The 23,482-nt window shown below is 40.3% G+C and overlaps 1 protein-coding gene across 6 annotated transcripts in view; it reads left to right on the forward strand.

Moving 5' to 3' along the window:
- Nucleotides 1-21,362, forward strand: part of SNX10 (sorting nexin 10) — a 30,722-nt gene extending 9,360 nt beyond the window's left edge. For 3 of the 6 annotated variants that reach the window (XM_052693580.1, XM_052693582.1, XM_052693583.1), the window contains exons 2-7: nt 2,089-2,144; nt 9,670-9,756; nt 11,817-11,917; nt 12,569-12,667; nt 20,240-20,455; nt 20,932-21,362. In XM_052693580.1, coding sequence (XP_052549540.1) covers nt 2,121-2,144; nt 9,670-9,756; nt 11,817-11,917; nt 12,569-12,667; nt 20,240-20,455; nt 20,932-21,010 — 606 coding nt within the window. In that variant the 5' untranslated portion in view covers nt 2,089-2,120 and the 3' untranslated portion in view covers nt 21,011-21,362. Of the gene's footprint in view, nt 1-709; nt 776-2,088; nt 2,145-8,391; nt 8,483-9,669; nt 9,757-11,816; nt 11,918-12,568; nt 12,668-20,239; nt 20,456-20,931 lie in introns of those variants that run through there. The other 3 variants (XM_052693581.1, XM_052693584.1, XM_052693579.1) reach the window with 3 other exon arrangements.
- The last annotated feature ends 2,120 nt before the right edge of the window (nt 21,363-23,482 follow it).

Genomic DNA, 23,482 nt, shown 5'->3' on the forward strand with positions numbered 1-23,482 from the left:
GGGGATGGGGGGGTGGTAGACATTTAGTCATATATTCACAGTTAACTGAAGGTGGGTGAATGGATAGTTCTTGGACTGAAGATCCACATCTATGGCTTGAGGGGAAATGTTGGCTACATGGAGTTATCAAACAATTGCAGAGCAGACAGGCACGTTGCCTGTGCCATGGGCTGGTGGTGGAATCCCAGTGCAGCTCAGCACAGCTGCTATGAAGCAGCCAGAAGGGCTGTGCTCAGGTCCCCAGCCCAAACAGAAGCCTGAGGCTGGGAGCTGCAAGTGGCTCTTCCTTGAAATAAAATATGATGTAGTAGTACTTCAGTATTATCCCTCAGAAAAACACCAAAGTACTTGCTTTGTTGTGTTTGTGTGGTGTGTTTTGTGTGTTGGTTCTGGCTTTTCTTTTTTTTTTTTTTACCACAGGAAGCATGGCAAGTTGTCTTACGTATCTCCTGGTGCTTGGGTGGTGGTGTTGGCAGTTGGAAACCTGCTCTGGAGGTTTCCTTGGTTACACAATGTAGAGCTGTCAGAACTGCATACTGAAAGGAGCAGGTGTTGTATTACCTCTGTGAAAGTAAAGAGTAATAATAAATACATAAGAAGCAAGATAAAAACTAGCTTTGGTCACAGCAAGAAAGCGTTTTTATCAGATCTGGTGTTTCCCACTGACTTTTTTTTTTTTCTTCTGAGTACTTGTTCATTTCTCTGCCAGTGGAAAGTTTTTGAGTACAGAAGGCCTTCTGTTATCATCTGCAGGCAGCTTCTCTCCATCAGTGGGGTAGGGTTTTTTTGCAGGTGTCTTAAGCACACAGTTGAACTGCTCTGCTTTTCCACCTTCTGCTTATGCTTCAGGACATCCTTTAACATTGGTCTTGCTGCATGGCTAAGTCCTTTATTCAGTGTGTTTTCAACTGTCTGTAGGGCTTTTTTGGACTTGCTGAAGTCGGTGGAAAATGCAGCTTTGGTGAGCGTTGAGATCGATTGCAGTGTAACTACTATGTTGACAGCCTGCTTGCCTACAGCACGTGTAATGGGAAATGCATTTTTACTGTTCCCATTTGTGAACTTTAAACAGGTGTGAGGTCTTATATTTGTTTCCTGAAGTGAGAACCACTGGTATTAAATTAACTGAGGATAATGTTTGTAGTGCTGCAACTTAGAACGTTTCTTCTTTCGGTTCAACCCACGCCATTCTGTGTCTTGGTTAGTAATTACATTCAAGGTTGCTGAAAAGAACATCCCCATGTGTGCATACGAGTACCAGAGCACTCCACTTCCAGTAATTCCATTTTCCTATGGCCATTGTATTTATGTAGGCAGTATATGCATGCCAGCCAGAAATAAATCTGCCTCGTTCTTCCTGTGTGTATGTCCACACAGGGCAAGCTGTTCTGTGCAGCAGCAGAGGTTGTTAAGATTTTATCAGGATTTCCAGTGAATGAATGGATTTAAACTATGAGTTAATGACAGGATTTTTGGATTTGGCCTAAGTATATGCTTCCCCACACAGAAATCCTAAATCCATAAATGTTGTCAAACTTAGCCTGAGTTTTATCCAACATGCAGAATCTGAAAGGTTTGTCAGCATTTCTCTCTGTTGCAGAGAGAGTTTAGAGAGGCTCTTGGATTCTGCCAACTTCACGTATTCTCTGCAGGCCCACCCAGATAACTCTGGTGTCTCCCAGACCCCACTGTAGTTACAGTGCTGCCTCTGCTTTATTTTTTCAAAGGATAAGCAGGGGTGTCCACTGCAGGTGCTGTTGGGAGCTTGATGTAGATCAGGGTGCTAGGATGAGCGCTGGGACACAGGGTGATTGCCAGGAATATTGCAAGTATCCCCAGATAGGGACTACACCAGTGTTTCTGTCACTGCTAAGCAGAGAATCTGCACATCATGAATTGAAAAGGCATAGGAGTGGGATCATCTTAATAAATTAAATGCTTAGTTATGGTGCAAACATGTTTTCTTCCATGTACTGAATGGCGCGTGGCTCTTCCTGCTGTTTACTGAAGTGCAGCAAAAGTAATAATGACCTTTACAATAATGATGAAATGGTAAGCTGATGTCTTTTTGGTGTTTTTTTTTTATAGGTCAATTTAGATTTTAATACAAGACATTGAAAATGACGCCAAAACATGAAAAACAAGTAAGTGACTTAAACTTTAATAAACATGACTCTATTTTAGGTGATTGTGAACTGTATTTCGTTAAGATTTATAGTTTGTCATCTGATATCCATCAGATTAAGTAAAATAACTGGTTGTGGCAATTTTTTTAACGTTTTTCACTATAGTGAATAATTCCAAGGAAGCATATCTGTTTCTTCCATATAACAGACTAAACCTGAAGTCAGAATGACCTTTATCTTTGGAGTACATCCAGTTAGAAACACTCATACATGGGGGATTAGGCTGAGCTGTGTTAAAGGGGTACAAAGCATAGTAATAAATAAAATAAGACAGACGTTTTAATGGATACTGATGCAATCTCAGTTACCATTAATAATCTGGAACCTAAACTTTGTTCATTTTGGAATACTGGAACAGAAATGAAACTGATTTGTTGCGTCAACTGAGAAATGTGATTCCCTGCCCCCAGTCTTCTCCACTTGTGTAGATTCTGGCTGATGTTAGCTAAAGGAAGGCAGTCTGATGGGCTATTTAAACATCATCTGATCCTTCTCCGAAATTGCACAAAATGCAGCATCACATAATTTTTTTTTTTGCTTGTCTGGTGGTGATTTCTGGGTCTTTGTGACTTCTGTGCAGTTACCTCGTTTTTAGGATCTGGATTAAATGAAATTAAGATGGATCTCTGTATTACATGGTGAATTGTGATTCCTGCTGTGCAGGCCCAGTAAATTTTGTTGAGCAGTGCCAACAGATTAAGCGGGATTCATGATATGTAACTAATTAAAGCCCACCAAATGATCACCCTTTTTGCTGCCATTTCTTCTGTAATTAGATTTTAAATTCTTCAGAAGTGGGTAAAAGCTGAAGATACAAACAAGGTTTCGTTGACTTAAGTCTAAGTACTGAAGTAGTAGACCTCAAAGACCACTCAAATTCAGGAGAGGCCAAAGTCTTTCATTTGTGACAGTATCCCTGCCTGCTGTTGCTCGTAGGCTGGTACTAATGGACCAGGAAGAAGATTTCTGAAAGCAATAGTTGTTTTTTTTGAAAATGATATTTTTCTGTTCAAACCATGCAGTTTCAAACGATTTCATTGAAATAATATATTAAAATGAGTTCACTGAAGCATTCAAGGATATAAGTTGACTTGCAATTAAAAAATGTGTGGATGAGTCTTTGGAGGCAAATGAATTTTAGTGCTAGTGGTGGCAATAGTAATGAGGAGACGGTTGGACTAGATGATCTTATAGGTTGTTTCCAACCTTGTGATTCTATGATTCTATGAATTTTCTGATGAAATTAAATCACTGCTAGTTCTGTAGTAATGTGGGCCAGGAGCATCTCCAAGCCACTGGACAAACAGGCTGATGAAGAGCAAACTCCGCAAGCAGTTTTGAGGAAGAATTCCTTTGAAATGCTCAGCTGCTGTGCTTCATGTCATCAGGAACCTCAGGGATGCTGTGCTTATTCCTTTCTCCAGCGCTGTTGAGTAGGCTCCAGGACTGGTTTGTTTTTAACAAGGTAGTAATAAAATGTTTCCGTCTAACCAGTGAGCAATAAGAATTGTCTGCTTCAAGCTAAGATGCCTTCTGCATTGGAGGTTAGAGTGAAATGCAGAAGTGTGAGAAGCTCTGGCCTCAGCAGGCACACAAGAAAAGAGAACATGAATTCCGTAGCGGTGCTGGTCTCATACATAATGGAGTTAGATTTTAAGAAACAACCTGAAGCCCTGGCTCTGCTTCTGCTATGATTGAATCAGCAGGGAGTCCTTGTTTTTTGTGGTTTGTTATAGCCCAAACTAAACTTAGTTATGCAGTAGCTATAGCAGTCTATCTGCTGATTACTGATTTAGCAGAGAATATCAGTATGATTATTGCAATAGGAAGCCCCCATGCTTTGCTGGAATCAGGTAATGAAGAGCTTAAACTGACATGCGCCAGGGTTAGCACACTGTAGGAAGAGTTGAAGGCTGCCAGCAACCAGTATTTTGCAGGAGCAGCACCTTCTGGGGAGTTGATTTTTTTTTTTTTTTTTTTTCTTTTTACCACTGCTACCATCAGTGAAATGGGGAGAATAGAGAATTTGCACTTCTGATATTTTGTCTGTCATATGGGCAATGTGATGCATTTATGTCCTAAATTGCAGAAATAATGTCACTGTTCATAGAAGGACTAGTGTCTTTCTGTCTCCTTAGATTATCTGAGTGCTATTCAATCCCATACTTTGCTGTCAACTCTCAACCACTTACCCCTCAGGCAGAAGCTTCATGTACTTGTGTTAGTAGCTCTCCTCCAGTGTCTGAGCCTTCTTCAGGAAAAGGATTTAATGAGCACCAGCAAATCTGTATGTGTGCATCTGGACAATGCTGAGTAACTCGTTCCTTAGCTTGTGTGCCTGCTCAGGGCTAATGGATTTTTCCTACCTCTCTCACCTGCACGGCAATTCTGGACAAACAGTGTTGTAACAAACCTCCTTTTTGACCTGATGTAACATTCTGGGAGTGGGGGGGGGGGAGGGGGGGGGATGCATCTTCTTTCTTTCTCTTTATCCACAACGAGTGTGGCTTAAGACATTTACGTGGTCCAGGAATGATGTGTTTTATTCTTCATGCTTGAATTGTTAAGCTGCAGAATATTCTGGAGTGATGCACTGCCTTTCATTCAGTATTCATTGCATCAGGGAGGAGGGAAGGAGATGACTGCATAAGTGGCTCAGACACTAGGATGGGAGAGAAGAGCTTGGATTTCAGATGTCTATCCAGTCAGTCAGCAGATACATACATGTATTTTTTTTTTAGGAAGTAATGATTTGAGTGAGACTTCAACTCTGTCCTGATCAATGTGAGCCACAGATATACCTGCATGTTCTCTTCAGCACAGTACCGATAAACTCACAGTTTCAACAGTTTTTACTATCCAGCCTCCATAGAGAAAAGGTTGCAGCACTCTCAGTGTGAAATGCCTTGTGCAATATGTGATTGATCCTTTTGCTAATGGGCATCCTGATGGGGAGACTCTTTTTCTAGGAGGATTCATGGGAAATAATGTTTTAGGAGTTATTGGCTAATCAGGTGCATATCCATGGCACCACAGAGCATGAGGTTATCACCTGATAGTGTCTAGAGCATGGAGATTTGGACTAAAATGCAGCTGGAACAAATGAAGCATGCAGTCATCCTGTGCAAGATGATCTTTATTCCTCCCTCTCGTGGTAGATTTTTCCCATATTAAAAATAGATATTTCCATGTCAAATTTCCTATTTTCCTAAAGAGAAAATAAAAATAGACTTCTCAGAAACACCGTTTTTTGTGGTCAAGTTCATATATTGGAGCTTGTGGGTTATGCTTTACTTCAGAGCGTTGCACTGCATTGTTGAGGGGAAAAAGGAGATTTAAAACAAAAGTCTTGTTTGCCTCAGCTGCTGTTATGGTATATTCCTCTTTTTGGAGCAAATCCAAATGGGAACATTTCAGTCTTCAGTGCTTGTGTCTACATAGCCTTAGCACTGGCCTTTTCCTCTGTCAGCATGCCTGTTCCCTGTATAGGACTGTAACTGTGAGAGTATGTTCAAACCAGACCTTGGGATCACATTGGCCATTTTGTCATTTATATTTGACCCTAACCACTTGGTTTGCTTCAGTTCTTAAGGACAGAGTAGCAAAATGCCACTGGTGCCTAAGCTGGCAGGTACCGAAATCACAGTTGTGAATTAAGAGGCATTTCCTGACAGAAGCTGCTCCACTCATTCCTGGCTTTCTGAGCAGTTAATATACTTCTTTTCTTCTTATTACTACGCACATCTGCTTTGCTTCTGTGTCTGGTAACTCCGCAGAGTTGTTTCACACAGGAGGGAGAAATTACTTTTTCTGTTCCCTCAGTCACCCTTAACTGAATTAGCAAGAAATTCTGTTTTAGGGCATTTAGGGCAGATTGTTCATGAGGATATTTAGGCCAGTTTCACAGCTGGAAATCAAGTGAAAGCTGAGTTTGGATAGGAAGTGTTTTGCTTATGAATTTCAGTTTCTAGGAGAAGGAACGAACAGAGATGCTGCTTGCTGATAGTTTTTTTTTTTTGGAATGATGTAGTTTCCAGTGCAATAGTCTTCCACTCTAAGGGTTGGGCAGTTTGTACTATCAGCAATAAATTCTGATCTGGAGGGAATTGTTGCTTCAGGCTTTGCAGAAAACATATCATCATTAAGTGCATAATAAATACATCCTCAAAAATAAACAAGGGAAGCCAAGCAAAAAAAATAATAATAAAAAAAAAAATTAGACAAAGTTTGTGTAACATGGTGTAATTGGCAGATCTGCCATTCTGGAAAAAACAAAGAGAACTGGGAGAAGGAAGGCAGCTTGAAAACGATTGCAGCAGACTAATGTAAAACTTCCCTGAAATTTTGGTTTTCTTTGGGTTTCCTAATTTGTAAGGCTGGTTTGCAGCATAGCCTTATGACAGAAGGTGAAGCATGTTTTCACATGGTCTGTGGGAAGAGTTCAGCCTCGCCCATCACAGGTAAACAGCAAATCACTTGAAGATAGATGTGCCTTCTAAGGGTAACCTAACTAATACAGCAAGACTGGGAGGGAAAGGAGTATATAGAGAGGAGTAAGGCAATTATTGCCTGAAACTGCTGTTATCTGTGTAATGTTTGTGACCAGTGGCCTGAGCTGTCTGCCAGAGTAATCTTCTGCCCCCAAACTCTGCTCACACCCTCACACAGCCTGTATGTGAATCCTGGCCTTGTACAAGGCTCGTGTTACAGGGTGGCTTAAGCACTGTTTGTGACAGCATATCTGCATCCATAGCAAGCAGTTAGGGCTACTTGAGTTAAGTCATTGTTGTTATCCCAGTAGGGTTTTGTATCATAGCGAAGGCTTGAAGGTCAAAAGAAAAGGGACAGGCTCGGTGTATGATTTCACTGTTTCAGAGCAGCAGAAATGGTAATGAGAATTGGAATGATTGCTTCCAGGATTCATGACGTTTGTAGGGGAAGTACTGCAGGTCTTGGGAAAGGCTGTACATTTTGGGTTTCTTCTCTAGTTGTTTCATGTTTGTCTTGCTTCATTCTGACCTCAGCCTTTGGTAAATGAAGAAAAAAAAGAAACACCCATTGCTCTGCTAGAGTTAAGGTTCTCTAAATTGGAGCTTATGCTGACTGTGTGGCAGTTTCCAGAGGTACCCTGCTGTACTGTAAAACATCTGGACTCTTGGCTCAGTGATGTATCACCCATATGCCTGCCTACTACAGTACTTGTAGCAGGTATTGTTTCTTGTATGGGCAGAGTCTGAAAAGTGTTCAGCTTCCACTTCCTGAAACTTGGTGGCTGCTTAATTGGAAATTAAAAGTGCATGAGGCTTTCTTTGGAAATCATGTGGCCTGGATCCAATGACCAGGTAACCCATATCTATCCCACAGCATATCCAGTAGTAGTTTTTTATAATAATGTTTTGGTAAAGTAGAGGTTTAAGGGAGCTGTTTACTTACAAGCCTATTTTGATTCCTTATAAAGGAGAAGGCTATAGAAGGTCACTTGGAAATGAAGTAATTCGATGAACCTAGGCAACAGGAAGCAAAATAGAAAGATGATATGGCAATTGATGCTGGGAAGGGATCTCAAGGTTAGCTATGAGCAGGCTGTTTACAGTTTTGACTCCTGGGTGCCTATTGTTAAGGAGGAGAAGAGGGGATAAAAAACTATAAAGAACACAGCAGAGGAGTCTCCAGCATTCTCCAGTGAAGAAAGAAGAAGCAGAGGTGGTAGGAAGCTATTAAATAGGCTATAGTTGGCATGACACTCATGACAGATACCAAAATGGTGCCCAAAATGCAGAAAACACCCCTGTGACTAGAAGTGGGGCTACACAGGGTATATCTGTGGGCTGGATCCAGCCACCAGGCCACAGGTTCCCATCTTTGAAGATTGAGTCCAGACCTCCCTGCCACATACTGAGAGCAGTTACTGCTCAGGAAAGAAGTCTCTTTTCCAGCCAAGGCTGTCCTTGTTCTGGCAATCTGTTCCATCTGTGCTGCTGGTGTATGTGGTAGAAGGAACTTAGCTGAAGAGTAAAGGTTTATTTCTGATATCTGTGGTTTGGATGTGGAGAGACACAGTTTGAGAGCTTTCTAGTTCAGGATTTTTTGAAAAGAGAGATACTGGAAAAGCATATAGTTGGTTTCTGTACCTGGCTATTAAATGCAATGCCTTCTTCTCAGGAAAAATATCTCCACGGCTGAAGATTATATTCTTGTCTTTCAGTCTGTGAGTGGTTGCCCTAGCTCTTTGAGGTTATCACTTGTTTAAGCAACTGCTTTTGGGCAGCCTGTTCTTCTTGCTGTGGAGATAGCAGGTAGGTAGACAAAGCTTTCAACCTTTGTATTTTAAAGAAAACTTGTCCATCTCAGTATGAACGCACAGTTTTACCATATGTATACAATCTGTATATGTATTTTAAATTGTAAATGCAAGATTTCATATGGTGGTTAGCTGAGGATACTTGGTGATTCTTCAGCTGTGATTCTTCAGCTGCTCCCAGTTACCATTGCAGCGATGCCCACAGGCCTCGCTCAGTCCTTTGGGATCACTTTAAGTCCTAATATAAATGTATGAGCAGTAAAGAAATGGATTAGATGTGACAACCCCTAGGACAAATACTCTGTATCACTGTATGATGGAAACAGAATTATGCTCTGCAGGGTGGCTGCGTTGCTTCCTTGTTGGTGGAGAGGCTGGGATAGTAGTGCCTTTGTCCTGAAGTCCTCAGCTGTGCTCTGTGCCTTAAGTTCCTGGTATATCAGAAAATGTAAGGGCAGTATTCATCTCCTTGCACACTGGATCTGGGCTGTAGGCTTTGGATCACAGTTCATGCTATCAAATCACATCTGGGGCAATTAATAGTGGTACATTCTTATCTACTGGGCTGGAGCAAGTAATTTCAAGTGTGAAAGGAAGGCAGTTCTTCAGCTTCTTGTGGAAGTACGGAGTGGTTATCTCTCAGATCCCTGGAATCAATGTGTATAAACACTTGATTTAAAAAAAAAAAAAAGAGATAAAATGACAAAAGAGTTTTAGGGGCAAATAAAGCGTTGTGCTGAAGTATTGGGTACACGGAACGTTTGTTGTACTTTTTTTTTTTTTTTTTGGTGAATCTTGTACAAAGGTGGGAAAAGCTAATTTTAATGCTTGCCTAGCTCTATCTCTCTTTAGTGACTTAGAGTGTTAGATTTTAGTTCTTAGCTACTGAGATCACCAACACTCCCATGCATGAACATGTATGACTTTTCATCATATTACTTAATCTGAAATATTCCCTTTTAGCTAGCATTTTGGCAAAGAATTTCCTGGGCGCGTGGTGTAGCTCAGATGATTCATTGCACTTTGCTTCTCCTTTTATAGCATTGCAAAATTCAATAAAGCAGCAGTTCAGCTTTTAATCTGAGCGCAGTAGTTTATGGAGCAGCTGAACAGACAAGAGAGTCTTTCAGGTTCTCTTTGTTTTCTGAAATTAATTGCTTGATTTTTATTATGCACCTGCAGGAATTTGTTACTGTTTTGGTGCGAGACCCCAGGACGCAGAAAGAAGACTCATGGCATTCTTACATAGACTACGAGATATTTATTCATGTGAGTATAAAAATATCACCAGAGATTCTTTGGACTCGTACTATTGCTTCTGTCCAAGTTGGGACTCACTGCAGGTATTAATGGAGTTTCTTTGCAACAACTGTAGGAGGCTGTAGGATATTAGTCTCCTTTTAATGATTAGCTGCAGTGGAACAGGTAAGGATAGACTGGCCAAAGACCATGCAGCAAAGTGCCTGGGAGAGCTGGGAGTAGGACCTGGTATTGCACTCACAGTTGCATTCCACAGTGTCTTACAACAGATGCTATTCTTAGCTTTACTTATCAACTTAGAAGACTGTCAGGATCAGTGGTGTTTTACCATTACAAAAGAGTTCTGGTGTTCAAGTATTCATGCTGAAAACAGCTTTATTTGCAGGTATCTGTTTATTTGTCCTTCAAGTTCTTCTGTTTGCTGAGTTACTTGGTCACTGCAATGTGCTTGTTTTCAGCATACCTTGACAGTCATGACACGCCAGCTCAGTGGTGCTTGGATGTGTCAAATAAGGATATTCTGGTTCATAATTGTAGTTTACCTTGTGTTAATGGGAGTGCCCTTAGAGTCATAGCCTCTTGTGTCTTAAATCTGACTTATACATAAGTTTATTTTCTTTAGTGGATGTGACTTACTTTAATTTCCTAAACTAGAAAAGTTATCTTGATTTCCTAAATCTAGATCCAGGGTTTTTAATTACAATGTAAATAAAGTTTTCTGAAGCATGTCAGCTATTGGATGAAGAGTTTGAGAACACCAGGTTACCTGGTTAGCACAAGAAAGAATGAATTTCTCTTTGTGGGAGTTAAGCACTCTGTCGAATGATTGCTTGTTAAATGTCCATCCTGACAAGCACTTCTACCCTGTGTGTCAATCAGCTGTGAAACTTCTGCAGTGTGGGTTAAGTGCTGATTCAAAAGTGATAATAATTTTGACACACAGGTAAGAGAAATTCTTTCTATTTAGCAGTGGGTGGTGTGCTCTGTTACTGTTTCATAGGCAGTAGTGTTTCTCAATAGAAGTGTAGTACTGTCTTCCTCAGCAGCTGTTAGAATCATAGAATGGCTGGGATTGAAAAGGGCCACAATGATTGTCTAGTTTCAACCCCCCTGCAGGGTTGCCAACCACCAGACCGGGCTGCCCAAAGCCACATCCAGCCTGCATGGTTAAATTTGAGACAAAGTCATTTAGACACAGTGTTATGTGACTCATTGCTGAGCATTTCTGAAGCTGGTAAGCATCAGCTCTGTTTCCTGCCAGGACTCTGACCAAGTATCTAGATCAGTCCTACCACCCAGTCTACCAGTTGGATTCAAAGTCTTGGTTCTTCCAGGTTCCTAGACCAGCTGGATTCCCTTTCTATCTCCTAGAGTATTTGACTTCTTAAGCTGTGCGCTAGCCAAGATACTCATCTGTTTCAGAAAGCTGGCATCTTTGTGCCTTGCACAGTCTGCATTGTACAGTTGGCTAACAGCTCTCAGCAAGATACTGAGGGCTGCTTGGACTGCAGACAATTTTATAATGGAGTCTTGTCTAGGAGATGGTGTTTCCCCTAAATGTATGCTCCACAGAAAAACTTGGCAAAAGCATTTAATCTTCATGAATTGTTTCTCTTTGAATTGGCATTTTCTGGTGGGGTAGTAGTGTTCTATGGGAAAATTTCCAAATTTTGCAAAGTGCAATTTCTTCAACTTATGATTGCACACTGTTAGAATAGCTAATTGTTTGCAGAATTATAACTAGAATAGCTAAATGTGGCTTTTTTCTGTAAAGTTTGGCATTGTCTGCTAAAACTTTTTTTTCTATAGAAAATTGTACCATTGTCGTGATTATCCTCTCAATTTTAAAAATAAAAGAACAAAAGGTGATGAAAAATTCACCTGAGAAGCACTACAAACTGTCACCAGTCCTGCCTGAGATACAGCACGGTCCTCAACATAAACTGAATTAATGTCAAACTTTCCACCGGTGTCGCAAGGATTAGCGTCTCAAATGTTTTTTTTATATCATGCCTGCACTTTATGCTGAGCTTGTTTGCAAAACATTATTTTATTTAACTTCCCAACAGACAAACAGTATGTGCTTTACGAGGAAGACATCCTGTGTTAGACGACGCTTCCGAGAATTTGTTTGGCTTCGGCAGAGGCTTCAGAGCAATGCTGTGCTCATGTGAGCAACTTTTTATTGCTGGTTTGTTTCGTTAAATATCTATTTAATAATTTATCAGTAACACAGGGAAGGGGAGCATTGTTTCCTCTTAATTCTGAGAACCGTAAAAATCAGAACTGGGAAGTGTCCTGCATTTCCTACTACTACAGTTTATAGGATCATAGTGTTTTAAACTCAGAAGAATGTGGTTTGTACTGATAACCTTTGTTTGGTGAACCCAGCCTAATTTCTAACAGATCTGAGGTGTTTCTTTTTGATGCACAGAGGTAGTGGAAACAACCAACGTGGCAAACACAGACTACTAGGCCATGCTGAGCTTGAGGCTGCTTAAACTAGTTGATAACAAGACTATAGGTGTATGTTCTGTGAGCTTCTGGGATGTGCATGGTAGAACCCAAGAGCGTAGAGCATCTAGGCAGGCATACTTGCAGTCGTATCAACTGGACCAGAAGAATCTGAATCATTCCTCCTTATGAGGTATTGTCAGAAGCCCTCTGATTTCTCAACTTTGCGTTGTCACATTCAGTTTAATGAGGCTTCTGGAATATGACTCATTATTTTCAAAAATGTGGGGTTGGCATTTGTTTGTATCAATTTTCTTCATTGTTTCAGCTTTGGTTTTAACTGTGTACTTGCTTGTTCTTTATAAAGACAGTTACCTGAACTGCCATCTAAAACTCCCTTTTTCAATGTGAACAATCCCCATCACGTGGACCATCGTCGCCAGGGCCTGCAGGAATTTCTGGAGAAGTAAGTGCATCTTGTCTTAACGAGGTTGGCTTTTTATGATGTCATCAATTTTGATTGAACGTAGTTCATCTCTGGTACCTGAGAGCCACCTTGTGGTCAACTGTACATGCTACATGTTTTGCTTTATTTGTGCAAAGTCATATTTCATACACGTGAATTCAGCTGTAGAGGCTGTCAGAAATTGTCAGCTTGAGGTTTTCTGTCATTTCGTGGACTGATTAGTAGTAATGGTTTAGTATTTATATTGCTTTGTGATTGGTTATTAAGGTTGAAAAATATTTCATGGTGATGCTGACTTTTGTCTTCCAAGAATAAGCTAGATATTCTTTATACAAAGAAATAGACTGCTTTCCATCTCTATATTCATGGAATATCAGTGTCTCTGAATGAATTCTGGGGTCTGTACCACTGGGAGCTTGGGAAAATTTGATAGCGAGTTCTTCTAACATGGATACTACCTATAATGCCAATTACTGTGTTTACCACTGCCAACATAAACAAGCTCTAGCAGCTGTGATAATTTTCACTACAGCTGCAGATTGTATAAAATCATTCAGCTGTGTGGTTATGTAAAAGATTTACGTAAATGAACACAGCTAGACTGTGACCTGAGTTACAGGGGAGCACTGTGTTAGCTCCAGCAGTGCATTGCTCAGTAATGCTGCTATAAAGCCCTTTACCATCTGCAGTGGCAGAGACCTCATAGCTGTAATTTTCTTTCTCTGCCATTATCCTATATCTTGCCACTGCTGTTATGAGTGCAGACCTGTTCAGTGTTGCTATGGCAGAACTGTGAATGACTTTGGATGCTGCCTTTAGCCTCTGTTCAGATTAAGAACATAGCAAACCTGAGAACAGAGACATTAATCTTCAATTGTTATTAATGTTTCTGTGAAGCAGAGCTGCATAAGGAAGAAAAATCATTTAAGACTTTAAGCCTTATGGTCAGGAAGCAGAGGAATAGTAGGCCCACTGTTTTTCCAGTCTGTATGTTACAATTATAAGTTTCCGTAGCAGACTGTAAATGCTTGTTTCTGAAATACATACATTAAGCTGAACAACTGAAGGCAGGGAGAGCTAGCCATTGCAGAGGCTCCATGTACAGTTGTATACAGGATCTGTGGCCAGAAGGGTAAATACTGGTTGAGGGCAGATAAGATGAGGAAAGGAAAGCAGAAAAGGATTACTGTGTATTTTCTTACCCTCAGGAGAGAAAGACACTGAAATATCGCCTCTAGAAGCACAGTCGCTAATACTGATGGTCAGCCAAAGAGTATGGTAGTTCAGCCCCTGTGTCTGAGCAATTTTACATTATCTGTGCCTCCTCATGGAGTGGTGAATTTTCAAAATCACTCTTATTTTAAAATGTTAACAGATTGGCCTCTGCACTAAGGTATGTTGTCTCAGCATCATAAATAATAACAATCACTGCCTGTGCTTCAGGAGGCAAAGCAGAGGTAGATTCTCTTGAAACAGATCATCACATTCTGATTTTGTGGATGCCTGTTTTGACAGGGTACTGACAGGAGAACATGATGGCTTGTTGAGCATTTTGCCTTGCTGCAAAATGTTAGTCCAGGAGTGAGGAAAGAGGCATCTTTGTTGTAAGGAAATGATTTAAACGTTTCAATTTGGATGCCTTTTAGAAAGGTGTCAGCTTTCCTCAGCCCTGGGGTCTAGTTGGAGGGAATTTGCAGAGATAAGTTGTGTGGTGATGAATTGACTTGGCAAATGGCATGCTGTACCATTGCCCTCTGCTGGCTGGCATGTTAGACGTACTGCTATTTATAGTTAGGATCTTTTTATTTGCTGATCCATATTGCTGTGATGCTGCTTTTATTTCTTTCTAAATAAGTCCGGACCAAAGGACTTATTAGATCTTACACTGAAAAAGCATCTGGGGGACTCATTAACTAGTGTGTTGTCTTTAAGTCTTGTGTGTGATCATTGCTGATTTTGGACTGCCCCAGCTAACATAGTGAAACTACTCCAATTCTTCTATCTTAATATATTGGTGGTTTATATACAGTTTATTTATACAGCTGATTTTTCTTTGTGGGATGAAATCTGTGCCACTTGTGTGCATCTGTTGAGGCAGAGGTTTATAGGTAACAGATTTCAAATGCCCACATGTAAGGAACCCAGCCTATATTTGATATGCTATAAGCTTATTGGATTGAAACCATACCTGCAGTGGAGTTCAGGTTTGTAAGAATTTCTGATTCTTCCCTGTGCCCCTTTGCTCTGTGTGAGAAGTTGCTGCAGCTTCTGCCAGGACTGCAGCCACATGCCAGAGGAGTAAGGATTTTGCTGCTGGAGGCAGCACCTTGGGAGCTCTGTGGCATCCTATCTTTGTCAACTGCTGTAAAGTCCCTTTGTTCTTCACATGTCAGTCAACACAGGTAGTTAGCATGGTGAGGTGCTTAAGAAGGACCTCTGTGTAGCTTCTTCCTGTAAAACGTGCCAATAGCTGGAAACTATATCCAAGCTGTACAGTTTGGCGAAGTCTGAAAACATTTCCCATTTTGATTTGGCTTTCCCACACCAGCACAGGGTAAGACCTGCTATTCTTACAGGTAATTATCTCTGAATGATGAAGAGCTGTAAGGCTTACTTCTTGCCTGGGTGTAATTTAATATTTCAAAAGTCCATTTGCATTAACGGAAGCCAGCTAGCCCATTTTCAATTACAAATTACTTTGTAAGAATCAGGAAGATTGTGGCTTTTTCCTGGTATGTATCCTCATGCATTTGAGGATGTCTGTAGGTTGATTCACTGGAAAAGCTTACTCTTAAATTGGAAGTCAAAATTGAAGCACTGCCGCTGCCGTATAGGACTAGGTTCTACAAGATCCCTTTTGCTTTCATCCCTGAATAGCTGAAGAACTGTAACTTTGGGATTCAGGTTGCCTTCCTTCCCACAAGCTTAAGCTGGCATAGAGGTAGAGGGCTCTTTCCTGGAGAAGTCCCCACGCCGTGACACATGGAAAGTGGGGGGCTGGTTCTGAAGAAGATGGATCCCAGCCTGCCAGGGCCTACGTGGCAAATTGGTCAGCACCGAGCAGCAAGAGCATTGCAGCCATAGGTAGGATTGACTCCTGTGAGTGATGGCTGCCTTTTCCAGTGGAGCTGTTCTGAGCAAAGCATTGAAGCTTTTTCCTATCTGGTGAGAGAAGCAAACCCACTGAAATAAATAATGCCTAGCAGACATGCTAATTCTTAAATGTATTCATTATCAGATCCTAAACAGTTGCTTCACAGTTGCTCGCTATCAGTAACATTTCCTCTGTTATAAAAAATGAATGAGGAGGCACAGTAGGCTTTTTAAAAGGAGGAAATGGAGCTTTGTTTACTGCAGGCTGTGCAGCCCTGCGCTCACTGCGAGAGGCCGAGCGGATGTTCAATAGAGGGCACCACAGCCCAGGCTGTGATCTGTTGTCTCTCAAGTTTTATTTTCTCCTTTCTTTCCTGATATGATGTAAATGGGCAGAGTAAATTTGTTGAAAACAAAATCGGAGTGTTAACCTTCCACACATATACGAGTGTGCATCTGTCATTGTATTAGGTTACAGTAGATACAGGAAATCTTTAGTTAGGATTAAGTTGTACTGTTCGGCCATATGTTGTTCTCCTCCAGCAGAACAGTGTATAATATACCTAATAAAATCATGTTGAAGAAAACCAGATTTTGGACCTTGTCCAAATAAGACAAAGCACATGTTTTCCCTTTAGTAAATGTTCTTGCTGTAAGATGGGGAAGGAGAAATACTCCTCATATACTACCCAGAGTTTCTTCAACAATGACATTACTACTTTTGGTTGTGAAGTCATATTTTCTGCCCCTTTTCTTTAAGGTTCCAGAGATCACGAGCACTTACTGAAAGCTTACAAACAGATTCACATGGCCACGAATAAAAAATGATTTTATTATCTCTAATTCAAATGTAGAGCCTTCTCTTGCAGCCCTCTTAATCACATAAGCAGTCATTATGCATGTGAGCAATCTGGCTGAGAGGAGTGAGATCTCTGACAAGTAATGACTGCTGATGTGATAAAGACTTGCAGGATTTAGCCTTTCATTGTTATTCTAGGCATGCACAGAAAGTCTGTTGTTCTCTTAAATGTGTCCAGTGAGTTTATAGGAATTATCATTGTGAGCCCCATGACTCTGACATTAGCACAACTGTGGAGGGAGCTGATTTACATCACTGCAATTGCAGCTTTGCATTGACACCTGTACTCATAAAACTGCTGGAGGAACACCGTCAGTGCTCCTGATTGGATTCAAACAGTGTGAATGCTTACTTGTGCTTTGGTATTAATGTTATATATATGAGTATTAATATTGGGGCATTCCACCTTTTCTTCTGCTTTTATTTATTTGTGTGTTGTGCTGTGAGATTTTGACCTTGCAGCCCATGGAGCCCAGTGTGTATTTCAGAGGTGCAGCCCCTTGCACAATGAGTCCCCAACTTGGTGAGGGCCTATGGGGTGGCTGCTCTGCCAGCCCTCAGTGCTGCTCCCACACCTGGCCACAAGCATGTGGTTATTTCCTTGGAACAGGATTTCCAACAGGAAAACATACTGCTGACGGATGGAGCAGAAATTATTTTTCATTTTGATTGCTAGAAGGATGCAATTAAAAAGCAATCTAACCTGTTGGTTCAGATGAGGGGGTGAAAGCAGTTATTTTTTAATTAAAAGAAAAGAGAAACGTTTCAAGGGTACAACTGGGTGAAAGGTGTGTGTGTGTGTGTGTGCGTTTGTTTTAACTGCTTTGCAAAATGCTTTGTGTGTTTGACGTCTTCCCCGCCCCCAAATGTGTGCATGCGATTTAGCTTAACCTGCGTCTTCCCGTTCCTTCCCCCCAGTTTCTCTTCCGTCATTTCAGCTCCAGATGGCGCTGTGAAGCAGAAAAGAAAATCACTGCGAAATAATGAGTCCAATGTAAAGTAAAATTGGGAATTGAATTATAGCAGCAAAGGGGGAAAAAAAAAAAAACAGGACAGTAGCCTTGAGGTCCCGATCAGTCTGTGCTCTCATGGCTTTTGTTTGCTGTGCCATGCGTTGGGTTACTGCTGAGTTAATAGCAGCGCTTTCGCAGTTCAAGGCTTAGCAGAATTGTACTGGACATGAAGTAAAGCTAAAATGAATTTGTGTCCAATATCATTGGCATTAGCGCTCATTGCTCCTCTGGTGTAATGCCTCAAACCATCTAAAATCAATTTTAAAGATTAGCCATTATTTTATAAAGAAAATAAAATAAATTCCAAGCAGCAACCGAGCTGTAAGCGTGGCATAATGGCACGAGCAGTTAGTTACTTGTGTTTTCGCTGGGTGGCAGGAAACTTTGGAAGGTAGAGGAAGAAGAAAAGCTGTGAAACTAAATGCCATGGGCAGAATTTAATCTCTTGTCTTTTGCTGTGTTACTTTGTATTAGACACGCCAATGCTTAGAATTGCAGAAATGTGCATCCCCCTCCTTGTGCTTATAAGCCTGGGAAAACGGGTAGCTCTCCTTCCTCGAGGGGTGAGCTCTGCAATGTTGTTTTTATACTTTTTAAATACTTTTTTTTCCTTTTCTTTTAAGAGGAGGAAAAGAGGGAGGAGAAAATTGACTCCCCTGAGCGCGCAAACCGTAAATGTGGATTTACTCTGTAGAACAGTATTTTTTTTCTCGTATTTTCTGTTGCAATGTTTGTCGTCTTTTGGAATGTGTTTATCACGAGTCAAGGCTGAAATCCTCTGTTAGCATCCAGTGAATGATGACTTTTCAAAGCATTCATGAGGCTGGTGCTGTCAAGGTGTGTAGACTTGTAAATTCTGTGATTTGGGTTGACTTCCAGGGCATTTGTTTGCTTCTTTATGAGAGCTGAGAAGTTTTTCAGTATGTTAATACACTGCGTGCATTGGCTTTACAGATACGTACTCTGTTTGCTATGTTTATTTTTAATTAGAGTTGTGAGAATTTATATGAGGTTGAGAAGACAACATAGGCATGAAAATGTGTTTTGAGTTTCAGTCAAGTCTGTTCCTTCTTAGACAGTTTTATATGCACCTGGTAGGTCACTGGGCTCACTGGAGGCATTTCCTCACTGTAAGAAGTCAAAGTTTGAATTATTTGGTTGAGAACGCGTGTGTTTGCCTAGGCAATGGAAATATGTGCAAACACAAATATCCTACATTTTTAGTTAGACAACTCTTATTATTTGTTTTGACTTGCCAGAATTGTATAGGCTTAGATAAAACCAGACATATGTTAGCATGCTAATTAAATGTTGTAATGTTGGCTATTTTAGAGCATGGATTTCAGAATGTATTTGTATTTTAAAATGTTACAGTCCAAGCACTTCATTAGTCTTATTTGATAGAAGGAACTGATCAGTTATGCATTTAATTTTAATCAGAGTACCTATCAAATGCACTGTGTCTTACTGCTTTTACTACTTCTTGCATTTAATGTTATTTCTTGTCTCCTGCTGCATAGTAATTATTTTTGGGGGCAACTGTTGTAGCCCAAATGGGTAGAAATAGGTAAATAAAGACTCCTAATAGTTTTGGTTTCTTTAAAGATATTTAAGTTTTATGGAGTGCTATTTGGCACGGCCGTAGACAGTAATCTCTTTACTCACCTGGATAGGAAAAATTGCACGTGCAAATAGGCAGAAAGTCTCTTGTTACACATTGTAGGATATATGTACAGAAGAATTCCTTCTGTAGAGAAATGCTACAGCAAAGCTGCAATATTTTTTTCAAAATAGCGATGGTGATCTGCAATTTTAAGTCCTTGCTGAAGTGCCTCTACAACGTTCTGTGTTCCTGGAACGTATTACACTTTCTTTACTCCACTATATGAAAGTAAGTGCTGTGTGCTAAACGTATTTGAAGATTTAACTTGAAATACGTATAAGCCAAATATGAAAACGGACTTTTGAAAAGCTAGAATGAAATTGCATGTAAGGTTCTCTGAGAACTGTTTAGAGGTATATTTAAAACTGTGCTCAGTAGCAGCATTTTCACTCTTGTTTAAACGTATGTCTGTAAACAAGTTCTGGCTAACGTTGGCTCTGTTTGCAGGGATTTCAAAGTTTTCACTGCGTGTGTCTGGAGCTCTGTGTCTCTGTACACGCTTCTGTGCCCAACCAAAGAAATCGGTGACTTGCAGTTTTCAGAATAGCTTCGCTATTTAAAAACAATTATCCAAACAGAGACCAAATTTTCGTTAGAGTCTCCAACTGCCTGAAAATAATTAATTAATCCGTGTTGTAATAACAGATGGTTACACGAAAGAAACGTCCTTGAAGTTATTCTTATAGCAGATGTGCTTAACTCTTAGTTTTGTGTTTTTACTCACCTGAAATTCCAGATAATGTAAAAAGAAACTGAAATTCCAGATAATGTAAAAAGAAAGTAACGCACACCTAATCATTTTAATAAGCTCACTACCTTCTGTAATTGATTTGGGATTCAGAAGGAATCTTAAAATCAGGGCATCATTTAGAATTTGTTCTGGTAAAACACTTCAGAATGTGCGTGTATCCACATAGAAACATTTCACTGCTCTTTTTTTAAAGGATTCTACAAAATGCATTATTGCTCTCGGACAGCAGGCTTCACCTCTTCCTACAGACTCAGCTGAGTCCGGAAGATATGGAGGCTTGTGTATCTGGGCAGACCAAATATTCTGTTGCTGATGCGATTCAGAAGTTTGCCTCTTTGAACAGGCGCTTTCCTATAGAAGATGAAGAGAGAAAAAAAGGAGGAAACGATGCAGACTCTGATTCGGAGAGGTGATTTCTGTATTTCCTTACTTCTCGAGATTGTGTGTGTGTGTGTATATACACACACACATATATATATATATACACACACACACACGCATGCGTGTGCTTCAGTTTTTTGTTGATGTAATACTAAGATAATGAAAAAATTAATTGACTGAGATTTTATTGAGCTGTGACAGCTCATCATAGAAGTCTTCACACACACCTCCACACTGAATTAATGAATGCAGTAGAAATTCAATTATCTGCATTCTGATTATGTGAATTTCATTTAGTCAGACTTGAATTATTCGCGTTTAAATTATCTTGCTAAAAAAAATATCCAACTGCACTCCAAATGGCTAATTAAAAGTCCAAATTTCCTGTCTCTCTTTGTGACTGGAGATAATTAAAGTTCTCCTCTGTTACTCAGGCTTTGAGTGTGTTGTGAAAACCAATTTCCTCCTTTTATTTTATTTTTTTCCTCTCCCCTTTTTCTGCAGTTCATCCTCCGGGCTTGGACCTAGTGATGACAGCGTTTCATGTGGATGTAAAGCAAGCCTAGCTTCTGAAGAATCATGAAAGATCAGTTCTGTATTCTTATCTTCAGGACAGCACAAAATGGTTTCTTCTATGTTTACCAGTTACATACCCCACATAAATGCAACTTGCTAGCAACAAGCACCTAAAAGACTCATTGTCAACACAACAGTATGTCCTTACAGAGTTTTTAAACAGGCCTCAATATTATTTCTTTGATTTATTATGTCTGCTGACTCAGGTCTATGTGTTACCTATTGCATTTACTTCTCTGTAACTATAATAATCTCAGCATTGGGTTAGTCGTGTTCCGCTGACTGACGTGGCTGTTAAAATATTTCCCTTAGTGAGTGCACGTCTTAGAGCTGGAAAAATAAAGATAACTTCATCCTCAGCTTTAGAGTTGGTGTATCATATCAAACACAGTCAAAGCATCTTTTTGTAATTTGCAACAGAGAAGTTTCATCTTTAGAAGTCATTTGACATTGGTGATGAAATTACATACCCCGCAAGGTATTAACTTTTTCAAGTAGCTCAGCAACATCAGCAAAACAACATTTGTACGAACTATACACTGCTGACAATTTGAGATATAAATATATCTTCCCTGATCTTTCTGTGATGTTTATGGAAAGCCTGTTTTTATCGTGTATAAGAACATAAGGCCAAAATTCTTGAGTATGGTTTCTTGGAAATTGGAAATGATAATAAAAATGACATAACTTCTAGGGTTGCTGAGGATTCTCAGTTCCCAGGGAAACGATGGGTACTCGTTCCCAGTGAGAATCTTGGATGCAGTCCATTAAAACCAATGGCTGAATTTTCCACTGACTGCACTGTGTCCAGGACTCCACCCAACATATTTAACTTCATGCACCTACATGAAGATGTCAGGAACCATGCTTTAATGTAGCAGCATAAATGCTGTCTGTCACTGCAAGGTGATGATGATCCCATAGCTGCAACAAGCTGCGTGAATGTGGGCTGGAATCTTTGGGAATAGCTGGAGCTGCCGGTTCCATTGTGGCTGCAGTTGGCACATGGATACGGAGCACTTCGCAAACAAAAGGCAGGCTTGGATACAAGTCTGTAACCACCAATTCTTATTTTGATTAAACGTCAGCGCTGCTCTTTATTGTTAGCAGCAGCTGTGTAGCGTCTTGTCCCAGGCTCTGTCAAAGGAATACGTTTTGCTGTGGTGCTGTATTTACATTTGACATTTAGCTGCTATTAAAAAGAGCTGGGGGGTCCGATGGGCCCAGCAGAGCTCCGTGTGCTCCGGCGCTGTGTTCCCAGCCTAAAATGGGTGCGTGTGTCCTCTTTAAGAAATCCGGGGCTACTTTCAAAGAAGGAGCGTTGTTCACCTCCTGTGCATTACAGAAACAATAGATTATTAACTGGACACCTCATAAAGGTTAGCAGAGGCATGTGTGGGCACGGTTTTTTCAAGCATCCAGCTGGGAATCTGTGTAATTTTAGAAACGTGTTCTAATAGCCTGAGGATAACATCTCTTAGGTAACTGCTCTGAGCCACTGTTTTCTGTTGATGGCAGCGCTTTCCTGAGATAAATACCCGTGCTTCTTTTTGCTTAGTCTGACTGAATTGCACAAATGGATCTCTTTGCCATCTCGGCTTGTGTGCCAGTTAGCAACGAAGCTGTTTTAACGTAAAGCTGATAACATTTAATTAAAGCAACAAGTTATAGCTAAAAGTAGCCTAAAAATAGTACTAGTGCCACGTAGGGATGGTTCCATTGCACTACTTTGTTTTGAGAGAGTGCATTATTAGAAAAATCGTTTTGGGAGCTTATTTAAAAGATGGGGATATATAAAGCTGGAATAAAGCTAGAAATGGGAGCGATGTCAGAGGATGATAGTGCTGTTTTTATTTAATGAAGTATAGGATGGGTGGGCTTGCTTTTATTTTTTTTAATATTATTTTTAGGTTTTGTTTGGAAAGCTCGAGCCGGGCTGCTGAAGCACTTCACTGCCCTGCCCTGCAAACAAGCCCTCAATATTTGACAAAGTGCAGAAACACAGAGCGTGGAGAAACCTTTGTGGCTGTTTTGTTTTTCCATTCCAGGAGCTGATCTGTTTGTGCGCTGCTGAATGGATTCCAAACAAAGGTGTTTCTGAAATAAATATCAGTTTTCTATCAATTCTATTCTTATCTTGCTCTTTCCTTTGTCAGATTGCTCAGAAGTTGAAATTCTACAGCAGCTCTTTCTTCTGATCGGGCAGAAATGTGTTTAAATATTTATCTTCTCACTGTTGGGTGTATTGGTTGTACTAGTACATCTTTTTTATTATTATTAAAAAGGAAGGAAAAGTGTTCTATGTCCCAGTATTTATTTTGTGTATCAGCTGTATGTGAGTGCACACGAATGCTTTAATTGGAAGCATTTAAGTGCTAGTTTCTATTTAACTTAAAGATATTAATAGGAAATCGGTGTCTTTTGCAACTTAAGCAAGGGGGTGATTGTGAGAGTCGTGCATTTTGCTTTTGCAAGAGCA

This window comes from Tympanuchus pallidicinctus, unplaced genomic scaffold, assembly GCF_026119805.1.
Source record: "Tympanuchus pallidicinctus isolate F22 unplaced genomic scaffold, pur_lepc_1.0 scaffold3, whole genome shotgun sequence".
In the NCBI taxonomy this organism is placed as follows: domain Eukaryota; kingdom Metazoa; phylum Chordata; class Aves; order Galliformes; family Phasianidae; genus Tympanuchus; species Tympanuchus pallidicinctus.